Source organism: Corylus avellana, chromosome 3, assembly GCF_965113065.1.
Source record: "Corylus avellana chromosome 3, dhCorAvel1.hap1.2, whole genome shotgun sequence".
Lineage (NCBI taxonomy): Eukaryota > Viridiplantae > Streptophyta > Magnoliopsida > Fagales > Betulaceae > Corylus > Corylus avellana.
In genome coordinates, this window is record NC_142492.1 from 15,653,181 (window position 1) to 15,677,212 (window position 24,032).

A 24,032-nucleotide genomic window follows, 5' to 3' on the forward strand; every position below is an offset into this window, starting at 1 on the left:
CCATAGTAACTAAAGGCCACCACTGACATAATGGGCCACAGTAACATTTTATTCCCATTAGGCCACCATTGTGACCTAAGGGAATGGCGTGGTACTGGTGAAACAAAATACTTCTCCCCTTACAAAGCCCAAAACAAAGGCTCACCGTGAATGAAAGCCCATGGCTTATAAGGCACATCAGTAAAGGTTTGTGAAACTTGGCTTTATAATCACAATCTCGAAACAGAGAAGAGGCAAATGGTTACAACTAGATCCACCTAAGAATCAAGCAATTAGGCACAAGATCGTCCATGTCCACTTGATAAGGGAAAGTGAGATTGGTCCAACAAACCCAATCTTACTAAACAGAATCCAAATACATTTAAAACCACCTACAACCTCTCCAGAGAGTATTATGAGAAATATCCCGCTAAAGCAATAAACCCATAAAGTTTGGGAGTTGAGTAAGAGTCCTCTCAACACCTAACATAGGCATTGGAGGTGGAACGGCCGCAACACCCCCCACTTTGAGGTCTTACATCACTGATCCTTCTCTTATTCTTAGCAGGCTTTGGATTCGAGTCATTACCTATATTGACAACTATCTCCACACACACACACACACACACACACACACATTACCTAGGTTGACAACTATCTCCACACACACACACACTCATTACCTAGACTGACAATTATCTCCACACACACACACACACTCATTACCTAGGTTGAAAAATATCTCCACACACACACACACACTCATTACCTAGATTGACAACTATCTCCACACACACACACCATACACACATACACACACTTGTTGTGCAAATTTATTTAACTCGCAAGTGCACGAATCGATTGTAGTTTAATGGATTGCAAGTGCGAGGTCGAACCCACAGAGAATTGTATTTTGAAAAATCAACTTATCTCTAAACTAAGTTTACCCTATCCTAGTTCCAAAAGGGTTTTGATTTTGATTTTGAAAATTAAAAGACTAAAAATAAACTAAATAAACTAAGTAAATAAATAGAAAAGGCACTAAGGATGTGGAATCTACAATCACTAAATCATAACAACTTATTTTCTATTCATCAATATTAATCCGAAGTTCTCACTATTTAAATCTTATGTATGTTTTACTATACTTTAAAGAATTAATCAAAACCATCCCATGTATCCATTCATTGACCAAATCACAAAAGGAATCCAAATTTAATTGAAACACCAGATGTATCTGTAGAACAAATCATAAGGGATATTCAATTTTTATGAGTTAAAAACCAAGCAATCAATTATTTGAAATTATCCTAAATCATCAAGTGTATCTTTGAATTACAACAAGATATCTAAGAATCATGCCACATATTAAAAAAAGTAATACAATTGAAATAATAAACCAATAAAATCGGAATAATAAAAATTTACAATCAAGCGATATTGTTCTTCATCGGTGAGGTTTCATCCCCAACCTTAGTTGAGAATTTAGCTCCACATGACTGTGAAACTAAAACCCAAACCTAAAAAAAAACTAAACTAAAAGAAAAGCTGTGGATTACATTCTGTCTCCAAAATTGTATTCCAAAACTAGTCTTTGAAATTGTATATCTTTTCTAGAATGCAAAGAGGTCTATTTATAGGCTTGGGGGAGTCCTAGAAACCCAAGTAAACCTAGATAATTCGGAGGTCTGTCTTCGAGTCAAAATAGAAGTCTGAAATCGGAATAAGATTCGTCCAGATTTGTGTCCTTTTATTGCGAGCCGATTTTGGCAAAGTAACCGTTCGAATTAGGAAAATCTTATTTCACAGTCAACTGTATTATTTTGAGTTAGCTTTCCAATGCCAATTCAATCGCTTCAATCCAATATTTGAACGGAAAGTTATCGTCAAAATACTAAGACATGTGCAGAATCTGAATTTGAATTTAATCCAAAATTTTATCCAATCTGAACTTTAATCAAATCTGATCTTTAATCCGATTTAACCTTTTCTTGGATTTGGTTAAACTTAACCACATCATCTAGGTCTTCCCTTTAAAGCTGTAGTTTTTCTTCAATGACCTACAAAATACTAAAAACAAAATTAACACAAAATATTAAATAACGACACAACTAAAGGATTAACTAATGTAAATAAAGGGGTCCAAATGTGGATTAACTAATGTAAATAATGGGGTACCTTTAAGCAAGCTAATGAAATGCAAATCACAGTTACAGTTTAACTCAAACTTGACAACAACATAGCACACCTTTTTTTTTTTTTTTTCAAATTTTTCAACACAAAATGATAAATAAAAATAAACAAATAAGAACAAAAATAAACAGACACAGTGTTTTTCCATACCCCCAAACTTGAATTACACATTGCCCTCAATGTGTAGTATAAAAATACATTACCGGAAGTAAGGAAACATCAAGCTGTGAAAAAGGGGCAGGGCATCCTCCAAACTCAAACACCAAAACACCTGTCATCAAAACTAACTACAAAATTTTTCTTCTTTTTTTATAGAAATAAAAATCAAAAGATTAATTGTTGTTAGAAACAAAAACAAATAAAAATAACATGTAATGAAAAAAGGAAAGAAAGAATTTGTGGAGTGAAGTGCAGAAAATAAACTGGAGGAAAAAACTTTACAGCGCTTTCCCCTATCGTGCGGATGTCCAACCAATCCCTTCCACCCTTTCTCCTTCAAAACTTCATACCCCTCTGGAAGGATGTTTTGCCATCTTATGTAGAATTGCTTGCTTCGAAGGATCTTCTTAGGAAAGTGGTTCCTAGATTTTGTGTGCTTATGTGCACAAGTCCTTGAGTATCTTGACATAAGATGGCTCTTTGAGACATTCAGGCGATAAAGCTTTGGGCTCTTGATATGTCTCAAGAGGGACAGTGATGCAGGCTTGAGCTTCCGTACTCACATCCATGTCACTAGGCAGATCAATATTTGTTAGGGGCTCATTGTTCTCATGGTGCTCAACTTGCTTAGGGTGCTCAACTTCTTCGTTTTCTTCCTCCTCAATGTTATCAACAATTTTCTCACTATCAAGTGTGGTGGTGACTTGAGCATGCTCAACTTGCTTTGCGTGCTCCTCTTTGTTATCTACAATTTCCTTTTCATCAACCATGTAATGTAAAATGAATGGACATTCGCTTTGGTGGTGAGTAGGATTATAACACTATTCACAAAATAGAGATAGCCCCCACTTATTTATAGTTCTGATATAGGCCAACATAACTGCCTTGAGTTCCGCTATTCTCCTTTTCAAGTCATCAATGTGAGCAGTTGAACAAAATTGAAATACCTCATCTTTAGGAAGATAATTTATTGTAGCACTTTCCTCTCTTTCAAAGTTGGAGGTGGCTTGGACATGCTCATGATAAGAATTTTCGGACTCATCGTCATCAATCATGTAGTGTCCTTTAGCCTTCAACTGACTTTGAAACTCTTATTCCTTATTGTTATCCTCTATGCTCTCATTGTCCCAATATTGAGTCATTCGGTCAAGTTGATGTTCAGATGGGTATTCATTTTCACTTTGGCCAATCCATTCTTCAATCCCTATAGTAGCATGAGTATTGGCATCTTTGAGCTCTTGACGTAGCTCTTGTAGGGTTTGTTTGGTGAAATCTTTTAGCTCTTGTATAGCTTGGGAGTTGGAATTAGCTTGGGAGTTGAACTGGTCGACTTTTTCTATTAATGTTTTCATCATGTCTTCCAATGATGATTGTGGTGCAGGCTATGGCACTTGAGTGGTGGACTGATAAACAGGCGGTTGAGCTTGATAATTGAACTACGAATATTCTAAATGGTGCAATTCATCAAATTGGTGAGCATAATTTCCTATAGCCTGAGCTAACCATGAGAAATTAGATTGGTTGCTCCAGTTCGAGTTGTAATAATTGGAATTTGAATCAAACTCTGGACTGGAGAAACTGGTGTTCATTTGTTCATATGGAAAATTTGAAGCTTGTCCCCATGATGGACAATCACGAATCGATTGTAGTTTAATGGATTGCAAGTGCAAGGTTGAACCCACAGAGAATTGTATTTTTGGAAGATCAACTTATATTTAAACTAATTTTACCCTAACCTAGTTCTCAAAGGGTTTAAATTTGACTTTGAAAATTAAAAGACTAAACATAAACTAAGTAAATCAATAGATAAATGCACTAAGGATGCGGAATCTACACTCACCAAATCATAACAACTTATTTTATATTCATCAATATTAATCCGAAGTTCTTACAATTTAAATTTTATGTATGTTTTACTATGCTTCAAAGAATTAATCAAAACCATATCATGTATCCATTCATTGACCAAATCACAAAAGGAATCCAAATTTAATTGAAACACCAGATGTATCCGTAGAACAAATCATAAGGGATATTTTCAATTTTTATGAGTTAAAAACCAAGCAATCAATTATGTGAAATTATCCTAAATCATCAAGTGTATCTTTGAATCACCACAAGATATCCAAGAATCATGCCATATATTAAAAAAAGTAAAACAATTGAAATAATAAACCAATAAAATCGAAATAATAAAAACTTACAATAAAGCGATATTATTCTTCATCGGTGAGGCTTCATCCCCAACTTTAGTTGAGAATTTAGCTCCACATGACTATGAAACTAAAACCTAAACCTGAAAAAAAAAAAAAAAACTAAACTAAAAGAAAAGTTGTGGATTACATTCTGTCTCCAAAATTGTATCCCAAAACTAGTCTCTAAAATTGTATATCTTTTCTTGAATGCAAAGAGGTCTATTTATAAGCTTAGGGAAGTCCTAGAAGCCCAAGTAAACCTAGACAATTTGGAGGTCTGTCTCCGAGTCAAAATAGAAGTCTGAAATCGGAATAAGATTCGTCCAGATTTGTGTCCTTTTATTGTGAGACGATTTTGGCATAGTAACCGTCCGAATTAGGAAAATCTTATTTTACAATGAATGTATTATTTTGAGTTAGCTTTCCAATGCCGATTTAATTGCTTCAATCCAATAATTGAGCGGAAAGTTATGGTCAAAATACTGAGACATGTGCAGAATCTGAATTTGAATTCAATCCGAAATTTTATCCAATCTGAACTTTAATCCAATCTAATCTTTAATCGGATTTAACCTTTTCTTGAATTTGGTTAAACTTAACCACATCATCTAGTTCTTCTCAAAATATGCTTTCTTCCAAACTTTGCATTTTTTCCTTTAAAGCTGTAGTTTTTCTTCAATGACCAACAAAATAATAAAAATACAAAACTAACACAAAACATTAAATAACGACACAACAACTATCTCCACACACACACTCACACTCATTACCTAGACTGACAACTATCTCCACAGACACATACACACACATTACCTAGATTGACAACTATCTCCACACACATTACCTAGATTTACAACTATCTCCACACACACACACCACACACACATACTAGATTGAGAACCATCTCCACACACACTCTTAGGCACCGGAGGTGGAACGGCCGCCAAGTCATTACACACACACACACTTAGGCATCGGAGGTGAAATGGACGCCAAGTCATTACCTAGATTCACACACACACTTACACTTAGGCATCGGAGGTGGAACGGCCGCCACACCCCCACGTCTCCACACACACACACGCACATATATATATATATATATATATATATATATATATATATATATATATATATAAGACAGTCAATTCTCTCTACTCTTATCTTGATATTATTTTTTGTTCTATTATTCTCTCTAATCTCTTCATAATTCTAACTTAGGCATCGGAGGTAGAACAAGTGCCACACCCCCCACTTTGTGGCCTTACATCACTGATCCTTCTCTTATTCTTAGTAGGCTTTGGATTCGAGTCATTACCTAGATTGACAACTGTCTCCACACACACACACAAATATATATATATATACAAGTAACATATGTGATTATATAATTGGATTTGATGTGATTTTAAATCCCACCAAAGCTATTAACCTCAATCTCTAACAATGACTATTCATATCGTATTAAAGTAAAATCAAAGGTACGGTTATTTAGATATTAAAAAAAAAAAAACAATTCAATTTCTGGAGTCAAATTCTGTTAAAAAATTGTTTTTATTCGCCCATTGATTTTACTTTAATACGATATGAAGTAATTTGTAATTTAGGCCAACGACAGTGACTAATTATTTATTTATTCTAAAAAGCTTTTTTTTTTTTTTTTTGTATTTATTCACCCATTGGTTTTTTTTGTATTTTTCACTAATTTTTTGGGTTTTTTTACAATTATTTTATTATTTTATTTGTTAAGAATATGGGTATTATAGGAATACAAAAAAATAAGTGACATTTTTTATACATTTTGATAATTTGGAGGCTACTTTAGTAACTTTTAAACATTAAAAAATTATATTACAAACAGTTGATAATTTAAGAGGCTTTTTTATATTTTTCCTAATCGGTATAACTATTTTGCATTTTTTCCCAAAGCTATATCCCTTCAAAATTGTCAACGTTCGATAGCGGTGAGCCCGTGACATAATTTGATGTAACTGCAACAATGAGTACTTAAAAGAATAAACAAGAATAACCCATTCTTGTGTGAGTATCTATCGATCATTACAGGGAGATATACTATTTTATTTTGAATGTGACGCAAATCCATTTTAAAACCTAAGATTATTTTAAAAGAAAAATAACCAAAAAGGATTGGATGTATTTGTCTAGGCGGCTATCATTATAGGCAAACTGAGTATTTTTATTTGAAGCGTTGATATGATTTGACATATATGTATTTGACATCAAGTTAAGGCTAGAAAATACTCAATCTCCCTGGGAAATGAGAGGAGAAGCTTGGGCTATGTTTGGCAATGCTAAACCAAAGCCATTTACGTCATATGATTAAACTTTCAATGTTTTTATCTATTATATTGTATCAATAATTTTTCACTATTATTCAAAAAAAAAAAAAAATTAAAAAAAAAAATTTATATACAAAATATTTTTACTTTTTCTTACATCTATCTATATGATATTTAGAGAACCTGAGGACTTGGCATGATGTAAAATCATAGGACAGCAGATAACAAGTAAGCAAATGGACCTGGAGGGCCGTCTTCAAATATCACTCACAGCAGGCAAAATGTTGAAAATAATTAAAGGATATGTGCTTTAAGGGTTTTTTTTTTTTTTTTTTTTTTTTTTTTTAATAACACTCAAGCCAAAGTTGATCAATGAGTAGCCGAGCAACTCTAGTCATCACCTTATTATTATTATTTTTTTTCATCTCATAAAGCTGATGTTGTGTGATTTTTTTAACAAAAACTAATAATAATAATTTTCATATAATAAATACTATTGACGACCCTGTCACATCAATTTTAAGAAGATGAAAGAATGACCATGTCACATCAATTTTGAAAAGATGAAGGAATAACGAGGTGATGTATTAGTCTATAACATTATTCTTGGTGCCCTTACCTATTTTGAATTGAGTAATTATATTCATCACTCTTTTGCGCATGTGGCATAATCTCTCGAACTAAAAATTCAATTTTCATGTACTAAATACTATATAAAAAAAAAAAATTATGCCAAGTAGGCTTTCAAATATTGAGAGGTGACAGAAATTTCATAATTGGGAGTTTGATTTTGTGTTTCAGTAGTGTGTTTTTTACTTAGCCGACTGGGAGGTTGTAGTTTGGAGTTTGATGTTTTTGTTGTTGGGTTTATTTCATTCAAGGGGTAGGTGGGAAATGGATTAAAGAAATAGTTAAATAAAATATTGAGAGTTCATATTTAAATAATGAAATATGAGTGTTTTTTTATTTAAAAAAAAAAAAAGAAAAAAAGAAAAGAAAAAAGAAGTAGATAATTAAAATAAAGAAAAGTAACGTTTTAGATAAAGTAACGTTTTAGATAGATTCCCTTGCAGTATCCTAGGGGCGTTGAAGCAGATGATCCTTGTCTTCACATAAACCCACGGTTCCCGTTCATTTTCATTTAAGCCCCATGAAATAATTGACGAAGCTTATCCCATTCCTCGAGTTGCGTACAGCTCTCCCACTCTCCTTGTTCATGATGACACTCATCTCAGATTTTCTGCCAAATCTTGGCAATGGAAACGACCAACTCTCACGCTTGCTTTTCTCCCTCTTCGTTATCTTCACGCTCTCTTGCTACGCCTGGATTTACACCAAAAATAGGAAGGGCACCGACACTCCACCACTGCCGCCAGGCCCACGTGGCCTCCCGTTGGTCGGGAACCTCCTCTCCCTCGACCCGGACCTCCATTCCTACTCTGCCGACCTGGCCAAGACCCACGGACCCATACTCAAGCTCTGGCTCGGCAACAAGCTTGGCATCGTGGTGACCTCCCCTTCCATCGCCCGGCAAGTGCTCAAGGATCACGATCTCACGCTCGCAAACCGCGACGTGCCCGCCGGGGCCCGGGCCGTCACCTATGGCGGGTCGGATATTGTGTGGACCCCTTACGGGCCGGAGTGGCGGATGCTCCGAAAAGCGTGCGTGCTCAAGATGCTTAGCAACACCGCCTTGAACTCCGTGTACAATCTCCGTCGTAAACAAGTCCGGGAAACTGTCGGATACTTTTACAGTCGGGCCGGGTCTCCCGTGAACGTTGGGGAGCAGATGTTCCTGACGGCGCTCAACGTGATTACCAACATGTTGTGGGGCGGGACGATGCAGGGAGACGAGAGGAGTAGGCTCGGGGCGGAGTTTAGGGAGGTGGTGTCCGAGATAACGGAGAATTTGGGGAAGCCAAACATCTCGGATTTTTATCCGGGTTTGGCCCGGTTTGATTTGCAAGGCATAACCAAAAAGATGGATGGGTTGGCCCGAAAGTTTGATCGGATTTTTGATATAGTGATTGATCAACGGCTGAAGATGGATAGAGAAGCTGGTAATATTTCTGGGAAAGAGAGGAATGATTTTTTGCAGTTTTTGCTGAAATTGAAGGATGAAGGTGGTGATTCCGAAGCACCTATGACGATGATCCACGTCAAGGCTTTGCTTATGGTATGATTTCTTTTCTCTCTTCCCCTCATAATTAAATGATGTTATTTTTATTTTTAAAAGAATTCAATTAAATTCAATCGAAGGACGAAGGTACAAGTCTCATTGTCCTACATATTTTTTTGTCATTTTTTTTAATTTCACTATTAAATTTGTAAGATTCAAGTATGGTAGTCTTTTACACATCTTTTGTACAGGAGGGATGCTAGAAGTCTTTTTAGGATTTTAATATTAGCGTCTTTGTTATAATTATATTTTAGTATATTTAAATTGATTAATTCTTGTTTTATTGAATTCTTCATATGAATGTGTGTGGTCAACATATGCATGTGGTATGAATAAATTATTTAAAATCAATTTGAATGATCGAATTCTGGGCTTAATAGAGTAACAAAAAAATTTTCTCACTGATTTTTGGGTTAATCAACATGAAAAACTGGGAGTATACACCCATGTCCTAGACTCCATGTATTTGTCGATTTTAATAAATACTCTTGTGTCATTCTCGTGTCTTTTGAAGAATAATATGACTCTTAAAATCATTATTGAGCTTATGATTGACCATTATTGAATTTTGATTAAATGATGATTTTAAAAGTCACCTCATTTTTAGAGTAACACAAGAAAAAATTCTATAATTATTTCTTGTAGAGAGATAAACAAGAAATGTATAAGAGAATGAAAACAAACATTTCTCAATTCTCAATAAGAGAAATATTTGGTTTCATTCTCATTCAAATCTTTTGTTTATATTCGTAAAAAGGATGTGCAAATTCAATTGTGAATTTGTAGTACTCACATATAAGTTTAATAAATTTAATAATACTTTATTTTTTAGGTGACACCAAACACATATCTTCTCATTTTTTTTTTTTTTTTTTCGGAAAAATATAGAATTTTCATTTATGAAATTTCATGAGCATAAAGCTCTTATACATTTAAGGAACAGATCTATTTCGTACAGACTATATCTAGGATATGGGTAACTCAAATACAAAACAAAAAATAATAATAAAAAAAAATAATGGGGGGCTAGCCTCCCTTTTTTGCCCTAGGAGGTGGTCTCAAGGGCAAAAAATAAAATAAAATAAATAAAAAATTGATCTAGGGGTGGCCGGCACTCTATGGGCACCCCCAAGGGCAAAAATAAATAAATAAATAAATAAATAAGTAAATAAATAAAATAAAAATAAAATTTATAAGGTTTGCCCTAGGGGTAATGAGCCACTACCATGGCCAAACCACCCCTAAGACAATTTTATTCTTTTTGATTTGGCCATCGGGGGTGGCTGGACCACCCCTAAGGACAATAAGGTTCCTTCGGTCACCACTTAGGACAAAAATGTGGTAGCCATTCATCTCTAATTTTTTTATTATTTTATTTTTAAAAATTATAAATAATATTTTATTGTTATTTTATTAGTGGGACAATTGTCCTACTTTGAGCTTTAAAATTTTTGAGAAAAAATGATAGTTCTGAATATTCTTTTGTCCAAATTTTAAAGTGGATAGTATGGGTGAGGTCGTGCATAACGCCATGACCTTTCCATTAATAAAGGGGAAAAAAATAGGGAAATGACAGAGACTTTTCGCTGGATCTATTAGGGGCGATAATGTCGATTTGTCAGTTTCTCATTGTCAGAACAACAAAAAAAAAAATATATTATATTTGCATTTATTAGAATTGAAGTGGAGGCCTGCTGATGAGTGTGCTCCTTTTTGACTGTTTGTCTCCAACATTGTATTTATAGGTGTACCTATGACAATTCATATATAAATATTTAGTAAAAATTAAATATTTATATATGAATTTGTTTTTATATGAACAAAGATCTGGGCATATATCCACAGAATAATCTGGTGCATGTATATACACTGTACGCAGGACATGGTGGTGGGTGGGACAGAGACGTCCTCCAACACAGTAGAGTTTGTCATGGCTGAAATGATGAACAAACCAGAGGTTATGAGGAAAGCCCAACAAGAATTGGAGGCCGTTGTTGGGAACGACAACATCGTCGAAGAATCTCACATTCACAAATTGCCCTACTTGCACGCTGTGATGAAAGAAACGCTGCGTTTGCACCCAGCGTTGCCTCTTCTAGTCCCCCATTGCCCTAGCGACACGTGCACCGTAGGAGGCTACACAATTCCAAAAGGGTCCCGAGTGTTTGTAAATGTGTGGGCAATACATAGGGACCCTTCTATTTGGGAAAATCCATTGAATTTTGATCCCGAAAGGTTCTCCAATGATAAATGGGACTACAGTGGAAATGACTTCAGTTATTTTCCATTCGGGTCGGGTCGCCGGATATGTGCTGGAATTGCAATGGCTGAGCGGATGGTGATTTTTTCAGTTGCTACACTTGTGCATTCTTTTGATTGGACACTGCCCCATGGAGCGAAGTTGGATCTGGAAGAAAAGTTTGGGATTGTACTTAAAAAGAAGACACCTCTTCTCGCAATTCCAAGCCCAAGGCTAACTCATCCATCTCTCTATCAGTGAGCCAGGGGTGCAGCTGCCTGTGATATGATGAGTCAACAATGCTATATATATATATATATACAGATATATCTTCTTTTATCTTTCAGCATTCAGCAGATACACATACACAAGAAGACATAGCTTATGATAATATCTCTAATTTTTACTTGTATCTTTTCCTTCGGTGTGTGAGTTTTCAATTGTTCTTTGATTGAAGATTAAGGAGTTGGATCGGGTGCAATCACCTACCCGTATTGCAATACGAGCAGCTGATTGCTCCTGTTTTTCATTCAAAAATTTAGTGGGACATCTTTCAATTTTTATGTTTCATATTTTTATTTTTTGGATCACAAGAAGGAGCCTATTCCCCTGTTTGGTCGGGAACCTTCTTTGTGGGCATAGCCCAAACCCATGAGCCTATATACAACAATCTTAAGAGCATTTCCATCAAGTTCTCTCATTTTTCTTAAACTTAAAAGATTCAAACTAGTTTTTTTTCCTATGGTAATATACACACAATGGCTTCTCTTAATCCTTTTTTATATTATTAAATTTTTTTTTTTTTTTTTATTCTTTTAATTTATTAAACAAACTTTCTCTTTCTTCCCATAGCCATCTTCTTCTTCCCTCTATGCAAGATTGCAAGTTCCATTGCTGACCCTATTTCTTTCTCCAACAACAGATCTGAGTTCCAGTAAACCATAAATGGATCCTTTTCTCTTCGATTTCGTCCTTTTTATTTTATTTTTATAAGTATTGAGAAGGATAAGTGCTCAGACAGCCAAGGGTTTGTCAATCAGATTCAGGGGGTGAAACCCAGATCAGAAACTCTAGTCCACAAAATAGCATCATCACCGCACTCTCCATTTGGAGACAATATTCACAGAGACAGCAAGAGAAAAACATAAATACCAAGCGAGAAACAGTGACCAAAAACTAAGAAAATCCTAGGGACCATGAGATGGGATGCGAAAGAGGCAGGGCATGAAGAACGATTCGTCCTTTTCTTCTCCAATTTTGTCTGTTTGTGATTTCTTCTCTGATTTCGCTGGAAGAGGGCCGGTTCAGCTAGGCGGATGCTTGAACGGAGAAGAAGAAAAGAAAATAATAGGGGAAAGCGTGTCGAAGAGAGGAGAGAGGAGACAGAATCTTTTTTCTATTTTAATAATCACAAGGGATTGCTACAGTAAAATTCAAAACATTTCATTGGATTTGACTGTAGCAATCATAATGTTTAAGGCCCATTTAAGGAGTTTGCTGTGAAAGACTTTTACGATTTTTTTGACATTTTTCTCTAAATTTAGAGAAGAGAACTCCATACAGAGAATCTGCTGAGAATGCTTTTAGCATTGTGGTTGGCAAAGGATTACCAGCCGTGACATGCCCATTGTGGGTCAAGCTGTCACACTATGTCCGATATTGTATGGACCGCTTATTAGTATGAATGGCAATTTTTGAAAGCATTTTGTGCCAAAGATGCTTAGCAAATAGGGATCTAGATCTCCAACAATTGCCATGCTCCATAGAGAGGGGAGTTACTTAGGGAAAGTAGGTTCCACAACTCAATTTCTGTGGAGTTAACCAAATCGTGAAATTTGGACGATCCACTTGCAAGGATCTATTGGAAATGGTGTCCAAAACTCCAATTGATTGGATAATGTTTTGAGTATTATTATAAAACAATAGACCTATAAAGTTATATTTTTTCTTGCATGGTATATATGTGTTATTGTGTATTATCTGATTATATGTATGTAAGATCCCTAAGATGCATTGTATTTTTGTGATGGTGTAGGTATCACAAAAGATCATACTCAAAGGTCCTTTCAACTTAAAAACTTGTTATTCGTAGTCATAAATTGTAACCCCCCAAAAAAGCTAGGGCTTGAGTCCTTAAAGAAAGCATCCAAAAAGGGAACGAGAAAGAGAAGAGAGTAGCAAAAAATGACCATTAAAACTCTTCCAACTGACTTGTTGATGCCTGATGGAAGTACTTGCTAATGTTGCATCAGCTTCCATCACTAACCTTTAATGCTAAACTAAGTTGCGGGAAGTTTCGCGAGTTGTGGGAAGATGATTATAAAGTGCATTTTCTGTGCGGCTATTGCACAAAAGGAGACTTTTGTACCCACCACTAATGAGTGACAAATCAGCCTGAAGCAAATTAGAAAAAGATATTGAATGCACCAGATTATACCACCCTATGTTGAAACCCAAGGCAAGAAATTGAATTTTTCCCCTTTCTCACACAAACATCATACCCATTCTTTCTACACATTCTTTCTCATTTCTTATTCTTTCTCTAACATATCAGCCCACCGCCGCCCAGCTCATTGCCGCCTAGCCCACCTCTGCCCAACCCACCACCATGGCCGAAATACGCCACCATTGCCCAGCCTAGCCTAGGGATTCTAATTAAGGCCCTTAAAAAAGCCTTTCTACAATGTTTCTTAAACAAGCCTCATTTTTAAATTCTTACTTCTGATTCATAAGTTCAACTCACTTAATCTAGATGCTTGATGAAATTGAAAATTTACCTTCACATTTGACTGATGGAAGAGATGAACGTTTTGTTGTTGATTATTGATAAGGTTCTTTGTAAATAAGAAACACATCTTTTGTAGCGCATTTCATTTTAATATCAAAAAGTTACTATAAGCTTGTTTGCAACTAGATCATTTAGGGTTTAGACAAACAATATGCATTATGCAGGTCAAGCTGCATTCTCAGTTTTACCTGCATTTTTCTTTTCTTCTAGAGCACTCGCAATTTAATAGTTATAGAAGCACTCTGGTATTTTCTTGCTGCTTGTGGAAAAAATCTGCCCTTTTGCTTTCACTATTTTGGAACAAAAGTATTATTGATTTTCAATGGAGTTTAATCTCAGTATTGAAAAATATTTTTGATTATCATTTGCACTAGCTGCAATTGGGACACTATTGGTTATATAGCAAGCTTTGACACTGTTGGTTACACAGCAGTCAATGAGTGACATTATAAACCCCTTGATCAAATAGTTGCATTTAATACCATCATTTTCAGTTTACCATAAATGTTCATGACAAAAAAACCAATCAAATATAGCCATTTACAACTACATACAACCATATTATGGCCACCATAACTTCACAAAAAATACCACTCCACACAAACCATAGTAATTTCAAGGAGTTTCATAGGTGTTAATGTTGTCTGCACCAATATCAATTGTGGTAGATGAACATATAAGATCTTGAGACATGGCAAATGTAGTTGTAGAGGGAAACTCCATAGTTGGCAAAAAACATTGTATTCACAAATAATGAAAATTAGATAATGGACAAAAATGACTTTGATAGAGAATATGCGATGTGGTCTTTTTGTGTACAAAAATATCAATAATAAAATTAACTACTCGCAATAGAACGAATCCTTGTACGATATGGCTATATTAAGGGTGTTGAACCTCAAGGACTGTGTATGAATTGTTATTAAGCTTTTCAAGATTAAATATAACTTAATTAAAAGAAGTTTGATTTGTTTTGTTTTTAAACTAAATGCATAAAAGTAAAAGTAAAGATAAATAGTAATGAGAGATAGAATAGGGGATTGATTTCACCACTAACCGCATAACAATGGTCAATTATAAATTAATAAGGAAAATTCATATTATGCATAATATAGGACTCGTCTCACTCGAGTAGTCAAGAAATTAGTGTCATTAAGAAATAAGTATAATCCATCTTCGGTTGGCATAGACCGTCCACCTAACCACTAAGATGTGGTGCGATCTGTCTTCCCTACATATGGATTATCTAATTCCTTATTAGGCTACACATAATCAATGAATAAGCTTAACCCATCTTTGGTTGGCATGAACTGTCTACTTGAATTACACTAAACTAGGGTGTAGTACAATCTGTCTTTCCTAGACATGGCTTATCAAATCCTATTGATCACGTGTTAGTTAAAACCGTTATATAACAATCATTCATATAATTACAAAAAAAACGAAGGATTGAGTTCAATCAATATAAAAAGCTTTCTAAAACAAGAAAAGAATTTAATAATGATTGAATATAAACATTAAGATCAATTCTCACAGTTATACAACCATCATGCATATAAAAAAACCCAAATTAAAATTCAATTAAACCATTGGTACTTGGAAAGGGCTACATCAACGTCCTATTACAGAATTACTTGCTCATCCTGGTGTTGGGATGGCCTCCTGCCATGCTCCTCTTCTCTCCAACTCTCCAAGCCTCCAAGAAGATATTTTCTGTCTAAAACTAAGTACACCTCTCTTCAAGGCTTAGAAGCCTATTTATAGGGAGTAAAACAAACTCTAAAAGCCCTAGGAATCTTAGAAAATCGTACTTCGGTCTCCTAGTCAAATTAGGAAACAATCCTAGTACAAATCGGAATAGGATTCTTCCAGATTTGCGTTTTTTTATTACAGGAAGATTTTTGCATAGCAAACGTCCAAATTAGGAAAATATTATTTAACAATGATTTGTAGTATTTTGAGTTAGCTTTCCAATACCACTGATTTCCCCTCAATCCGATATTTGAGCAAAAACTTATGGTCAAAATACTGAGACGTATGTAGAATCCAAATTTGAATCCAATCCGATTTGATTTGAAAGCTACCCATATTGGAATACCAATGTAAGCCGTAACCTATAGGTAATCAAATACCCATAAAGCTTCAAATTTTCTATAAACCGATCGGTAAAAAATCTATTCATTCACATAAGCTTCAAAAATACCCATAAACAAAAGCTTCAATTCATTTACCTTTCAGCTTTGTGAAGTGGGAGGCGTTCGATTCCTTGTCCATGAAGGATATTGTCACAAAAAGGGAGAGAGAGAGAGAGAGGGATGAGAGATAAAAACAGAGTGATACAAACAAATAGAGATTGAGAAATAGGGGGAGAAGGATGAGAGATAGAAACAGAAAGAGGGACATGATAGAAGCATTCGTACTGCGTGAGAGATTACCAAAAGCACTGCTACGTGAAAGACTGGGAGCGTGAGTTTGAGAGGAGAGCGCAGGGAAAGTGAAGAAAGAAAAAGACGATTGTGGATGCGTATGTAGTGACACAAATAATTAATTAGGCTTAGGACAGCTTAACTAGGAGATTAATTGGAGTTTCGGAGCAACAGTAGACAAATGCTCGTGTGGGGGACCACCCACAAGCGCTCGCCTGGAAACTGTACACAAGCTCCCGTGTGGGGACCAGGACGAGCGCTTGTTGACTTTTTGTTGACCGCTGGTTTTTACCCACGCGTGCCACCTGCAACTTTGACCCCTCTGAGCTACAGTACACAAGTGCTCACCCCTGTAGTACCACGAGCGCTCGATCCTTTCCTGTCATCCACCATTTTGCCCTCAGCCTCTTCCCCTATAAATACCCTCCTACCCCATTCGAGTTTTCTCACCTCTGGAGCTAAGGGAAACCTTGTTAGAATAGTTATGTGAGCTTTTAGTAAGGAAGGAGATGCTACTTGGAGGATTTTGCATGTGGAGATAACCTCCACCCTTTCATTAAGTTATTAGCTTGGTTCTTGTTTAGTAGACTTGTACTTGCTTAGTTATTCTTTTCCATTAGACGTAATGATGCTATTAGAAGGCTTCATGTTGGTTAGGAATTGTTAGAAACCCTTTTTGGCCTTAAGACTAGTCGGAGGAAGGCTTAGGAAGCAAATGGGTCAAATGAGGTTCTACCTAAACCTCACTAGACAAATGCTCATCCATAGATCGAGCACTCGACCGGGGTCATTCAAGGAATGACCTTTTTAGCCAAGCACCCAACGACCCTTGTTTTCGAGTCTAGGATTTGTTTTAACGGACTTAGGACTAATGGGAGGTTTTTCACTAATTTGGAGAGCCCAGAACCCTTGGAAGGATACTCAAAGAACCTATTCGACCCAGGTGAGTTTTGACTCACATAATGTTCGTCATTTATTTTCTCACATTGCATGACTATTTATGTACCAAAATATACATATTTACAACTCTCACGATATACACTTTGTTGCACATGAACTCTAGTTTTTTGTGAAAATGTGCTACTTAACAAAGATATTGACATTGAGACTTGTAAAAGCATGCATGTAAAATACAAACAAGATTAATTGCATCGTAAGACATGGTACATCAATACGTGCGGTGATGAGTGCCAAATATTGTATTTTTGGGCCCCTTAACTTATGTTTGTTAAGCTCTTAGCTGTGTTAATTTCTGATGTTTTTTGTTAGTTTTGGTGTTGTGGTGTGTTGCAGGTCATTAAGAGAAAACTGCGGTTTGAGGGTGGAAATAAGCAAAAGAATTGAAGATCCCTGGAGGTGCGATCGAGGGCACAGAGCGACGATCGAGCGCACCTGCGCTCGAGCGCAAGCATGGCACGCTCGAACGCACAACCACGTCAACCCTAGCATGCATCGCTTAAGTGCTGCGCTACAGGAGCCTTGAAAAGCCGAGTACGCTCATGCGCACTTCAAGTGCGATCGAGCACACTCACGCTGACCTAGCAACGCTGAACCCTAGTTTTTATTATTTATATACAACGTTTTTCTCGTGTAAAGACACTTTGGGAGGCGCCGTTTTAAGCTAAAATACGACGTATTGTCGTCCGGGAAGCTTGTGCTTCGTTTTCCATTGTAAGTTTTATTTTTCTCATGATGTCAATTCAATTGTTTGTTGTTTTTGTTATCATAAGAGGCTAAAACCTTCAACTAAGGTTGAAGATGAAGCCTCGTCATTTATAAACATACATGTCTTGTCATTTTGTACATACAATGAGACTATTTTATGAAAGTGTTGTTCAAAAGCCAATTCAACAGTTTGATTAAATTTAATTGATTAAATGTTGGTAATATAGTGTTGTTCAAAAGCCAATTCAACAGTTTAATTAAGTTTAATTGATTAAATGTTGGTAATCTACTCATGCTTAATTTAATATTCGTTGTGTTTCGTCTGGGGGTACATCGAATGATTGGATTGAGACTAATATCCATTGTGATCTACGGATACAGTGGATGATTTGATCTCAATTAAATATTCGTTGTGATTCTTTTAACGGATGGATTCATCGAATGATTTCATTTGCATGTTTACAACTTTTGAACAATGTATTTGGATTGAATATTGTATGCATAAAATGCAAGACATATTGTTTGATTTGGCGAAGGGGATTCAGAAACCTTAGTAATTTGACATTACTTATTCTCAAATTGTGTTGTTTAGTTTATGATTTTGCATGACACAATTACAAAAATTGGAACTAGGTTAAGATAAAATTAGGTTAAACTAGCAAATTAATTTTTGCAAACACGTCTCCCTGTGGATTCGACCTCGCACTTGCACACACTTTACTGCATACGACTCGTGCGCTTGCGAGTACAATTAAATTTGTACATCATGCGGGATAGCAGCCATGTGCTTACTATGCATGTTAACTTTATATTCAAATGTGTGTGTGATATATGGGCCTTGGATCCAATGATTGTTCGTGACTGGCGCAGCACAGGACGGACATCATTAGTAGCGTGGGCCACCTGAGGTCAAACTCGGTCGGCCTGCTAGTGTTATGGACAATAACGTGCAATATCTAGGGCACCAGTATTGTATTACAACTTCCTCGGGACAGCGCAAACCCTGCTGAGAAAGAGGTAATATCTCAGGTAGACCATACTGTTGAACTATCACTGTTACTCATGATTATAAGCATGTATTATATCTATATCACATCCATGGATAACTATCACGACTAAATAGTTGCATTCTTTATCAAATGGAGTTTATCACTAAAATGACATGGGTATTATGTGCATTAATCTTCACTAAGTCCTTAGACGTACCCTTTATTTTTATGTTTTCCCCCTCCATTATGATTAATTGCACGCTTTAGCTAGCCTAGAAGAGGATGCCTATGGACCTAATGTTGTGCCAAATACTATCTAAATTAATAGATAATAATTGGTACATTTTAACTCGCAAGTGTACAAAATCAAACAATAGTGTAGTGCAGCAAGTATGAGATCATTCCCACGAGGATTTTAATTTTGCTTAGAATTGATTAAAATATCAAAGTTGTCACTAAATTGATATTGATATATTGAAAAGAAATACAGATAATTGAAAAGGTAGGACTTTGATATCCACCACTAATCATGCTCAATAATATAACAATATACCAATGTTCCAATCATATTATGAATACCTAAAGTTTGCCAACCTAAGGGTATGAGTGTCTATTCCTTGAGCTATTGATCTCCTTAAGCAACAAATTAGGCATGAGTGTCTACTCTATTTCTTTTCTTTCTTGAAAGATTTAGCATGGGTGTTTACTAAATTGTTCTTTAAGAAAACATAAATCTATGGAAATCGACAAACACATGAAACCTAGGGCATGGGTGTCTACTCCCAGTTTTCCATATTGATTAACCCAAGAACCCGTGAGGAAATTATTTTGTCACTTTATTAAGCCCAGGACTCAATCATCCAAATTGACTTAAATAACTAATCCATACCACATGCATATGCTGGCCACACACATTCATATGAAGAATTGAATAAAACAGGAATTAATCAAGCATCACAATATGATTATCACAAAGGCGCCAATATTGAAATATCATATAAACATAATTAGGGTTTCAATCTAGCCATACTAAAGTAATTAGTTACAGATAATTAAAATAAAACTAAAAAGTGAAGGGAAAGAAAGAACCAAAAACAACTCCTAGAGGTCTATTTATAGGCTTAGTAATACTCTAGAAATCCTAGAAACCCTAGTAAACTCATAGGGTTTAGTCTTATTACAAGTGGGACTTGAAAAACCCTAATATGGGAGGAAAGGGAATTCTGGCCGCAACTGTCTTTTCTCCAGAGCACGGGTGCGCAACTGTCTTTTCTCCAGAGCACGGGTGAGCTTGATCGCACGTTTGTGATCGAGTCTCCTCTTGTGTGCACAAGCACAAACCTGCGCTCGTCTGGAAGTTCTCTGGTAGTGCGCTCGAGTGCATGTCCCCTGTGATCGATCTCACTGTCAGAACCTCTAGTTTTTCCCAAATTTGCTCTTTTATGCTCAAACTTTCCATAAGTCCTTCATTTTTTTCCATGACCTACAAAAACACAGAAAACACAAAAAGGAAATAAAATAGCACAACATAACAAGACTAAGAAATTAACAAGTGTAAATTAATTGCTAAAATATGAATATTTTGGCACTTATCACCTAACTTAGTTGATTGCTCAGGACCTGATCTGAATTGTTTTTGAAGACATGGACCCTGTTTGGCTAACATCCATGTGGGATGATGGAGGAACCACACCAGAGGCAATGATCGAGATTGTCATCACTTTGGCATTACTCAAACTTAGGATTTGATTTGTTTATCCTTTTGTAAGACAATTATCTTGTGGTTTGTAATATGTTATGACGGTATGTTGATCGATACATTTAGTGACGTATTTATATTATGAGGTCTTTTGATTACTCTAGTGTATGAATGTGTAGTTGTTTTAATTACTGCTCTCTATTCCTATAGTTTAAAAGTCTTCCCCTGAATTCTCTCGTATAGGAGAGGTTATGATCCCTAAGTCTTGTCCCGTAAGGGATAGGGCTGGGAGACTAACTATGGAGTCAATTACCAGTTAATTGATTTTTCCATCGAGGTCGTTACAGTTTGAGAGACTGAGAGCGTGAGAATGTGAGATGCAATTTGGGTGGGGCAAATACCCACCCAACTCGCAAAACCCACCTCGATTCGCCCGAATTTAGTAGGTTTTTTTTTTTTTTTTAGAAATTGGTTGGATTTCTTCCAACTCGTGCGGGGCGAGGCTGGTTGCGGATATTAAAAATTTCTGGATCAGCGGATACCTGCCCTGCCCTACCTCGCCCCGCTTGAGTATAAAATGAAAAAACCCCTACCCTTAAAAATCTCTTCCTCTCTCTCTCTCAGCCGCATCTTCTCTCTCGGTTAATCATTTGCTCTCTCCCTCTCTCTCTTGTCTCTCTCTGGTTTGCTCCATCTCGTCTCCATATGGAATTGGTGCTCTCCTCCGAAAGTGACAAAAACAACCCTTGTACAGTCACTTTCGGACGAGAGGGCGTTTTCGTCTCTCGCTATCTCTCGTCGGCTCTCTCTTTGTCCCTGTCTCTTGTCTACAGCTCTCGATCTCTCTCTCTCCATCTCTTGTTTCGAAACTACAAGAGAACAAATGGTCATTCACATGAACTTGCTTCCACGGCCAAGGCTCCAAGTTTTTCTCTCTCACTCTCGACTTCTTTCATTCTCTCCCACAAACTCGCCCAAATTTGCATAACCCACCCCGCCCCGCAACACCCCAGATCCTACGGATATGGTTCCCTATAGCCAGGTTTCGGGTGGTTTTTTTCAAACCCGCATTATGAGGGTCGGGTTATAGAAATTGTCGATATCCGACTCGCTTCCACCCCTAGTTATTAGGTTTAGGACTTTAGGGTAAATTCAAGCGGGTGGGGCAGGTATCCGGGGTTTTTAAAAAAAACAAACTGCGACCTGCCCCGCCCTGTATGGGTATTCGAAAATTAAACAAGGATCCGCATTTTTATAAGGGAAAATGGACAGGGCAAGCGGGGCGGGGCGGGGCGGGGCAGGTGGGGTGGGTATTGCAGTGGGGTGGGTATATATGCCCACCCCTAAGTGAAATAGCAAGGAATATAAAGAGGTAAAGGTAATTAGGTAAGCAGCCGATTTGTCTAAATGCTAAGTCGGCCACATTTCAGCTACATATCAAACATTGCAAATGGTGCAAGTCAAGTTAAAATGGCAAAGTAGCATTACGAATTTAGGCTCCGTTTGTTTCGATGTAAAATATTTTTAGCATTTTATGGTATTTGGTACTTTGGTACACAGAAAAGTAATAGTCAACCCGAAAATAATTTCTATTTGACTAAAAAGCATTTACATTGTTTGGAAAATGGTTTACATTTTTTTTTTTATTTCATAAACCATTTTCCCTTGCTCGTTGCCACGCTAAACCCAACGCTCTTCTGATTAGAAAAAGAAAACCCCGATGCTTTCTCCTTCACCTTCACCCTCAACACACACAGGTTGCACAACCCCTCTCTCTCTCTCGGCTGAGCTTCACTCTTTAAACCCGATGCAGGTACTCTCATCTCTCTCTTTCTTTGTTGAATTGTATGTAAAGAGCGATTCAAATCTACGAATTTCTCTTGGTAATTTTCATTTGATTTTGGTTTCTTTCTCCATTGGACAACTGAAAATCATGCAGCGATTTTGATTTTGGTTTATTTCCCTATTAATGTTTCAAATCTGCGATTTTTTATGAAGCTTTTCAAGATAAAATTGTTAGGCTTTATAAATCTTGTTTATAAAGAAAATTTTGTCTGAAGCTTTCCAATCTAGAGAAAGAAAATTTCAGATCTGCGATTGTGTTTTACTCTCGTATCGATTAGTTGGGACGGATTGGGTTTTGGGTCTAGGGTGTGGATTTTGGAAAATGAGAACTTCAGGGGTTGTTTTGGTGTTTAATTTTTCGGGTTTTTGATTGGTAGCTGTTGCTTTTCTTGCTTTTTACCTTGAATTTCTCTAACTGGCTGCGAAGAGAATATATGATGAGATTATGGGTGTTGATCCTAATGACGGTGGGATTGTTTTGGTATTTTGGCAATATATATATATATATATATATATATATATATAGAATAAATGTCTTAGCTCTGTTTATGGTTGAATTTGTATTGGTTAGATACTGATCACGGCTCTCATTTTAAACTAGAAGTCACTACAAGCTATTAGAAAATTAACCCTATGCTGAAGATTTGTTTGGAAGGCAGGGGAGGGGGGAATTGATGTCTCACGGCTCTCTGGTTTTAATTTAATGTCTCAGAAGTCATATAAAGAAAGATTGATGTGCAACATAATCATGCAAGAGGTTGTATCATGCTTGTTATCATTTTAAAGCAACTTTTAGATGAGACATGCTTATATTTATTGGGCAGACGATTTGTATTACCACTAGTAGAGTTCTTCAAGGTTCTCACATAGATAAATCTTTAAAAATTTTCATATTTGCTGTGTTCTTGACTGTTAGCCAAGTTTGGCCGTGCTGGGGCATGACTCTTGTTTAATAAATGAGCTAGAAAATACAATTTGAGCTAAGGGTGATTTACCAAATCAGAAGCTTGAACAAGTTTGTTCTAAAGAAAGGCCTTAACTGTTCAGCACCCAAGGTTGTGTGCAGCTCTAAGATTGAGGTTGTCTTCATTTGATTTTTTAATATTTTGTGGGATGATGACTATTATGATTGTGATAATGCAGATTGATAGATGCATATTAAACAAATAAAATTTGGACAAAATCTTAGAGGTGTATAACTGTATTTTAATAGAAGATTTATGCCTCCATTAGTCATTATGAACCTTGCAGGGGATGTTTATAGCTTTGTCCTCCGGGAGCAAAAATGTAGGACACCACAGTTTAGGACAAAGTTTTCCTCTAAATTGGGTTGGAAGAGTTTCCTCCAACCTAGTCTATAAAAATGACATGTGTTC

The 24,032-nt window shown here is 36.3% G+C and overlaps 1 protein-coding gene and 1 non-coding gene across 2 annotated transcripts; one reads left to right on the plus strand and one right to left on the minus strand.

Annotated features, from left to right (window-relative positions):
- Positions 1–7,917: 7,917 nt before the first annotated feature.
- LOC132176584 (flavonoid 3'-monooxygenase CYP75B137) lies at positions 7,918–11,656 on the plus strand. Its single transcript, XM_059588832.2, has 2 exons — positions 7,918–9,002; positions 10,885–11,656. The coding sequence occupies exons 1-2, from the start codon at positions 8,043–8,045 to the stop codon at positions 11,503–11,505; spliced, it is 1,581 nt and encodes a 526-aa protein (XP_059444815.2). The 5' UTR covers positions 7,918–8,042; the 3' UTR covers positions 11,506–11,656.
- A 593-nt stretch (positions 11,657–12,249) lies between these two features.
- LOC132176786 (small nucleolar RNA Z157/R69/R10) lies at positions 12,250–12,348 on the minus strand. Its single transcript, XR_009439645.1, has one exon. It is a non-coding gene; the product is annotated as a small nucleolar RNA Z157/R69/R10 (small nucleolar RNA).
- Between the last annotated feature and the right edge of the window lie 11,684 nt (positions 12,349–24,032).

Bases quoted from the DNA above. Each gene is read 5' to 3' on its own strand.
- LOC132176584 (XM_059588832.2), top strand. From the start codon at position 8,043: ATGATGACACTCATCTCAGATTTTCTGCCAAATCTTGGCAATGGAAAC. The intron at 9,003-10,884 runs GTATGATTTCTT...CACTGTACGCAG, and splicing joins ACGTCAAGGCTTTGCTTATG to GACATGGTGGTGGGTGGGAC.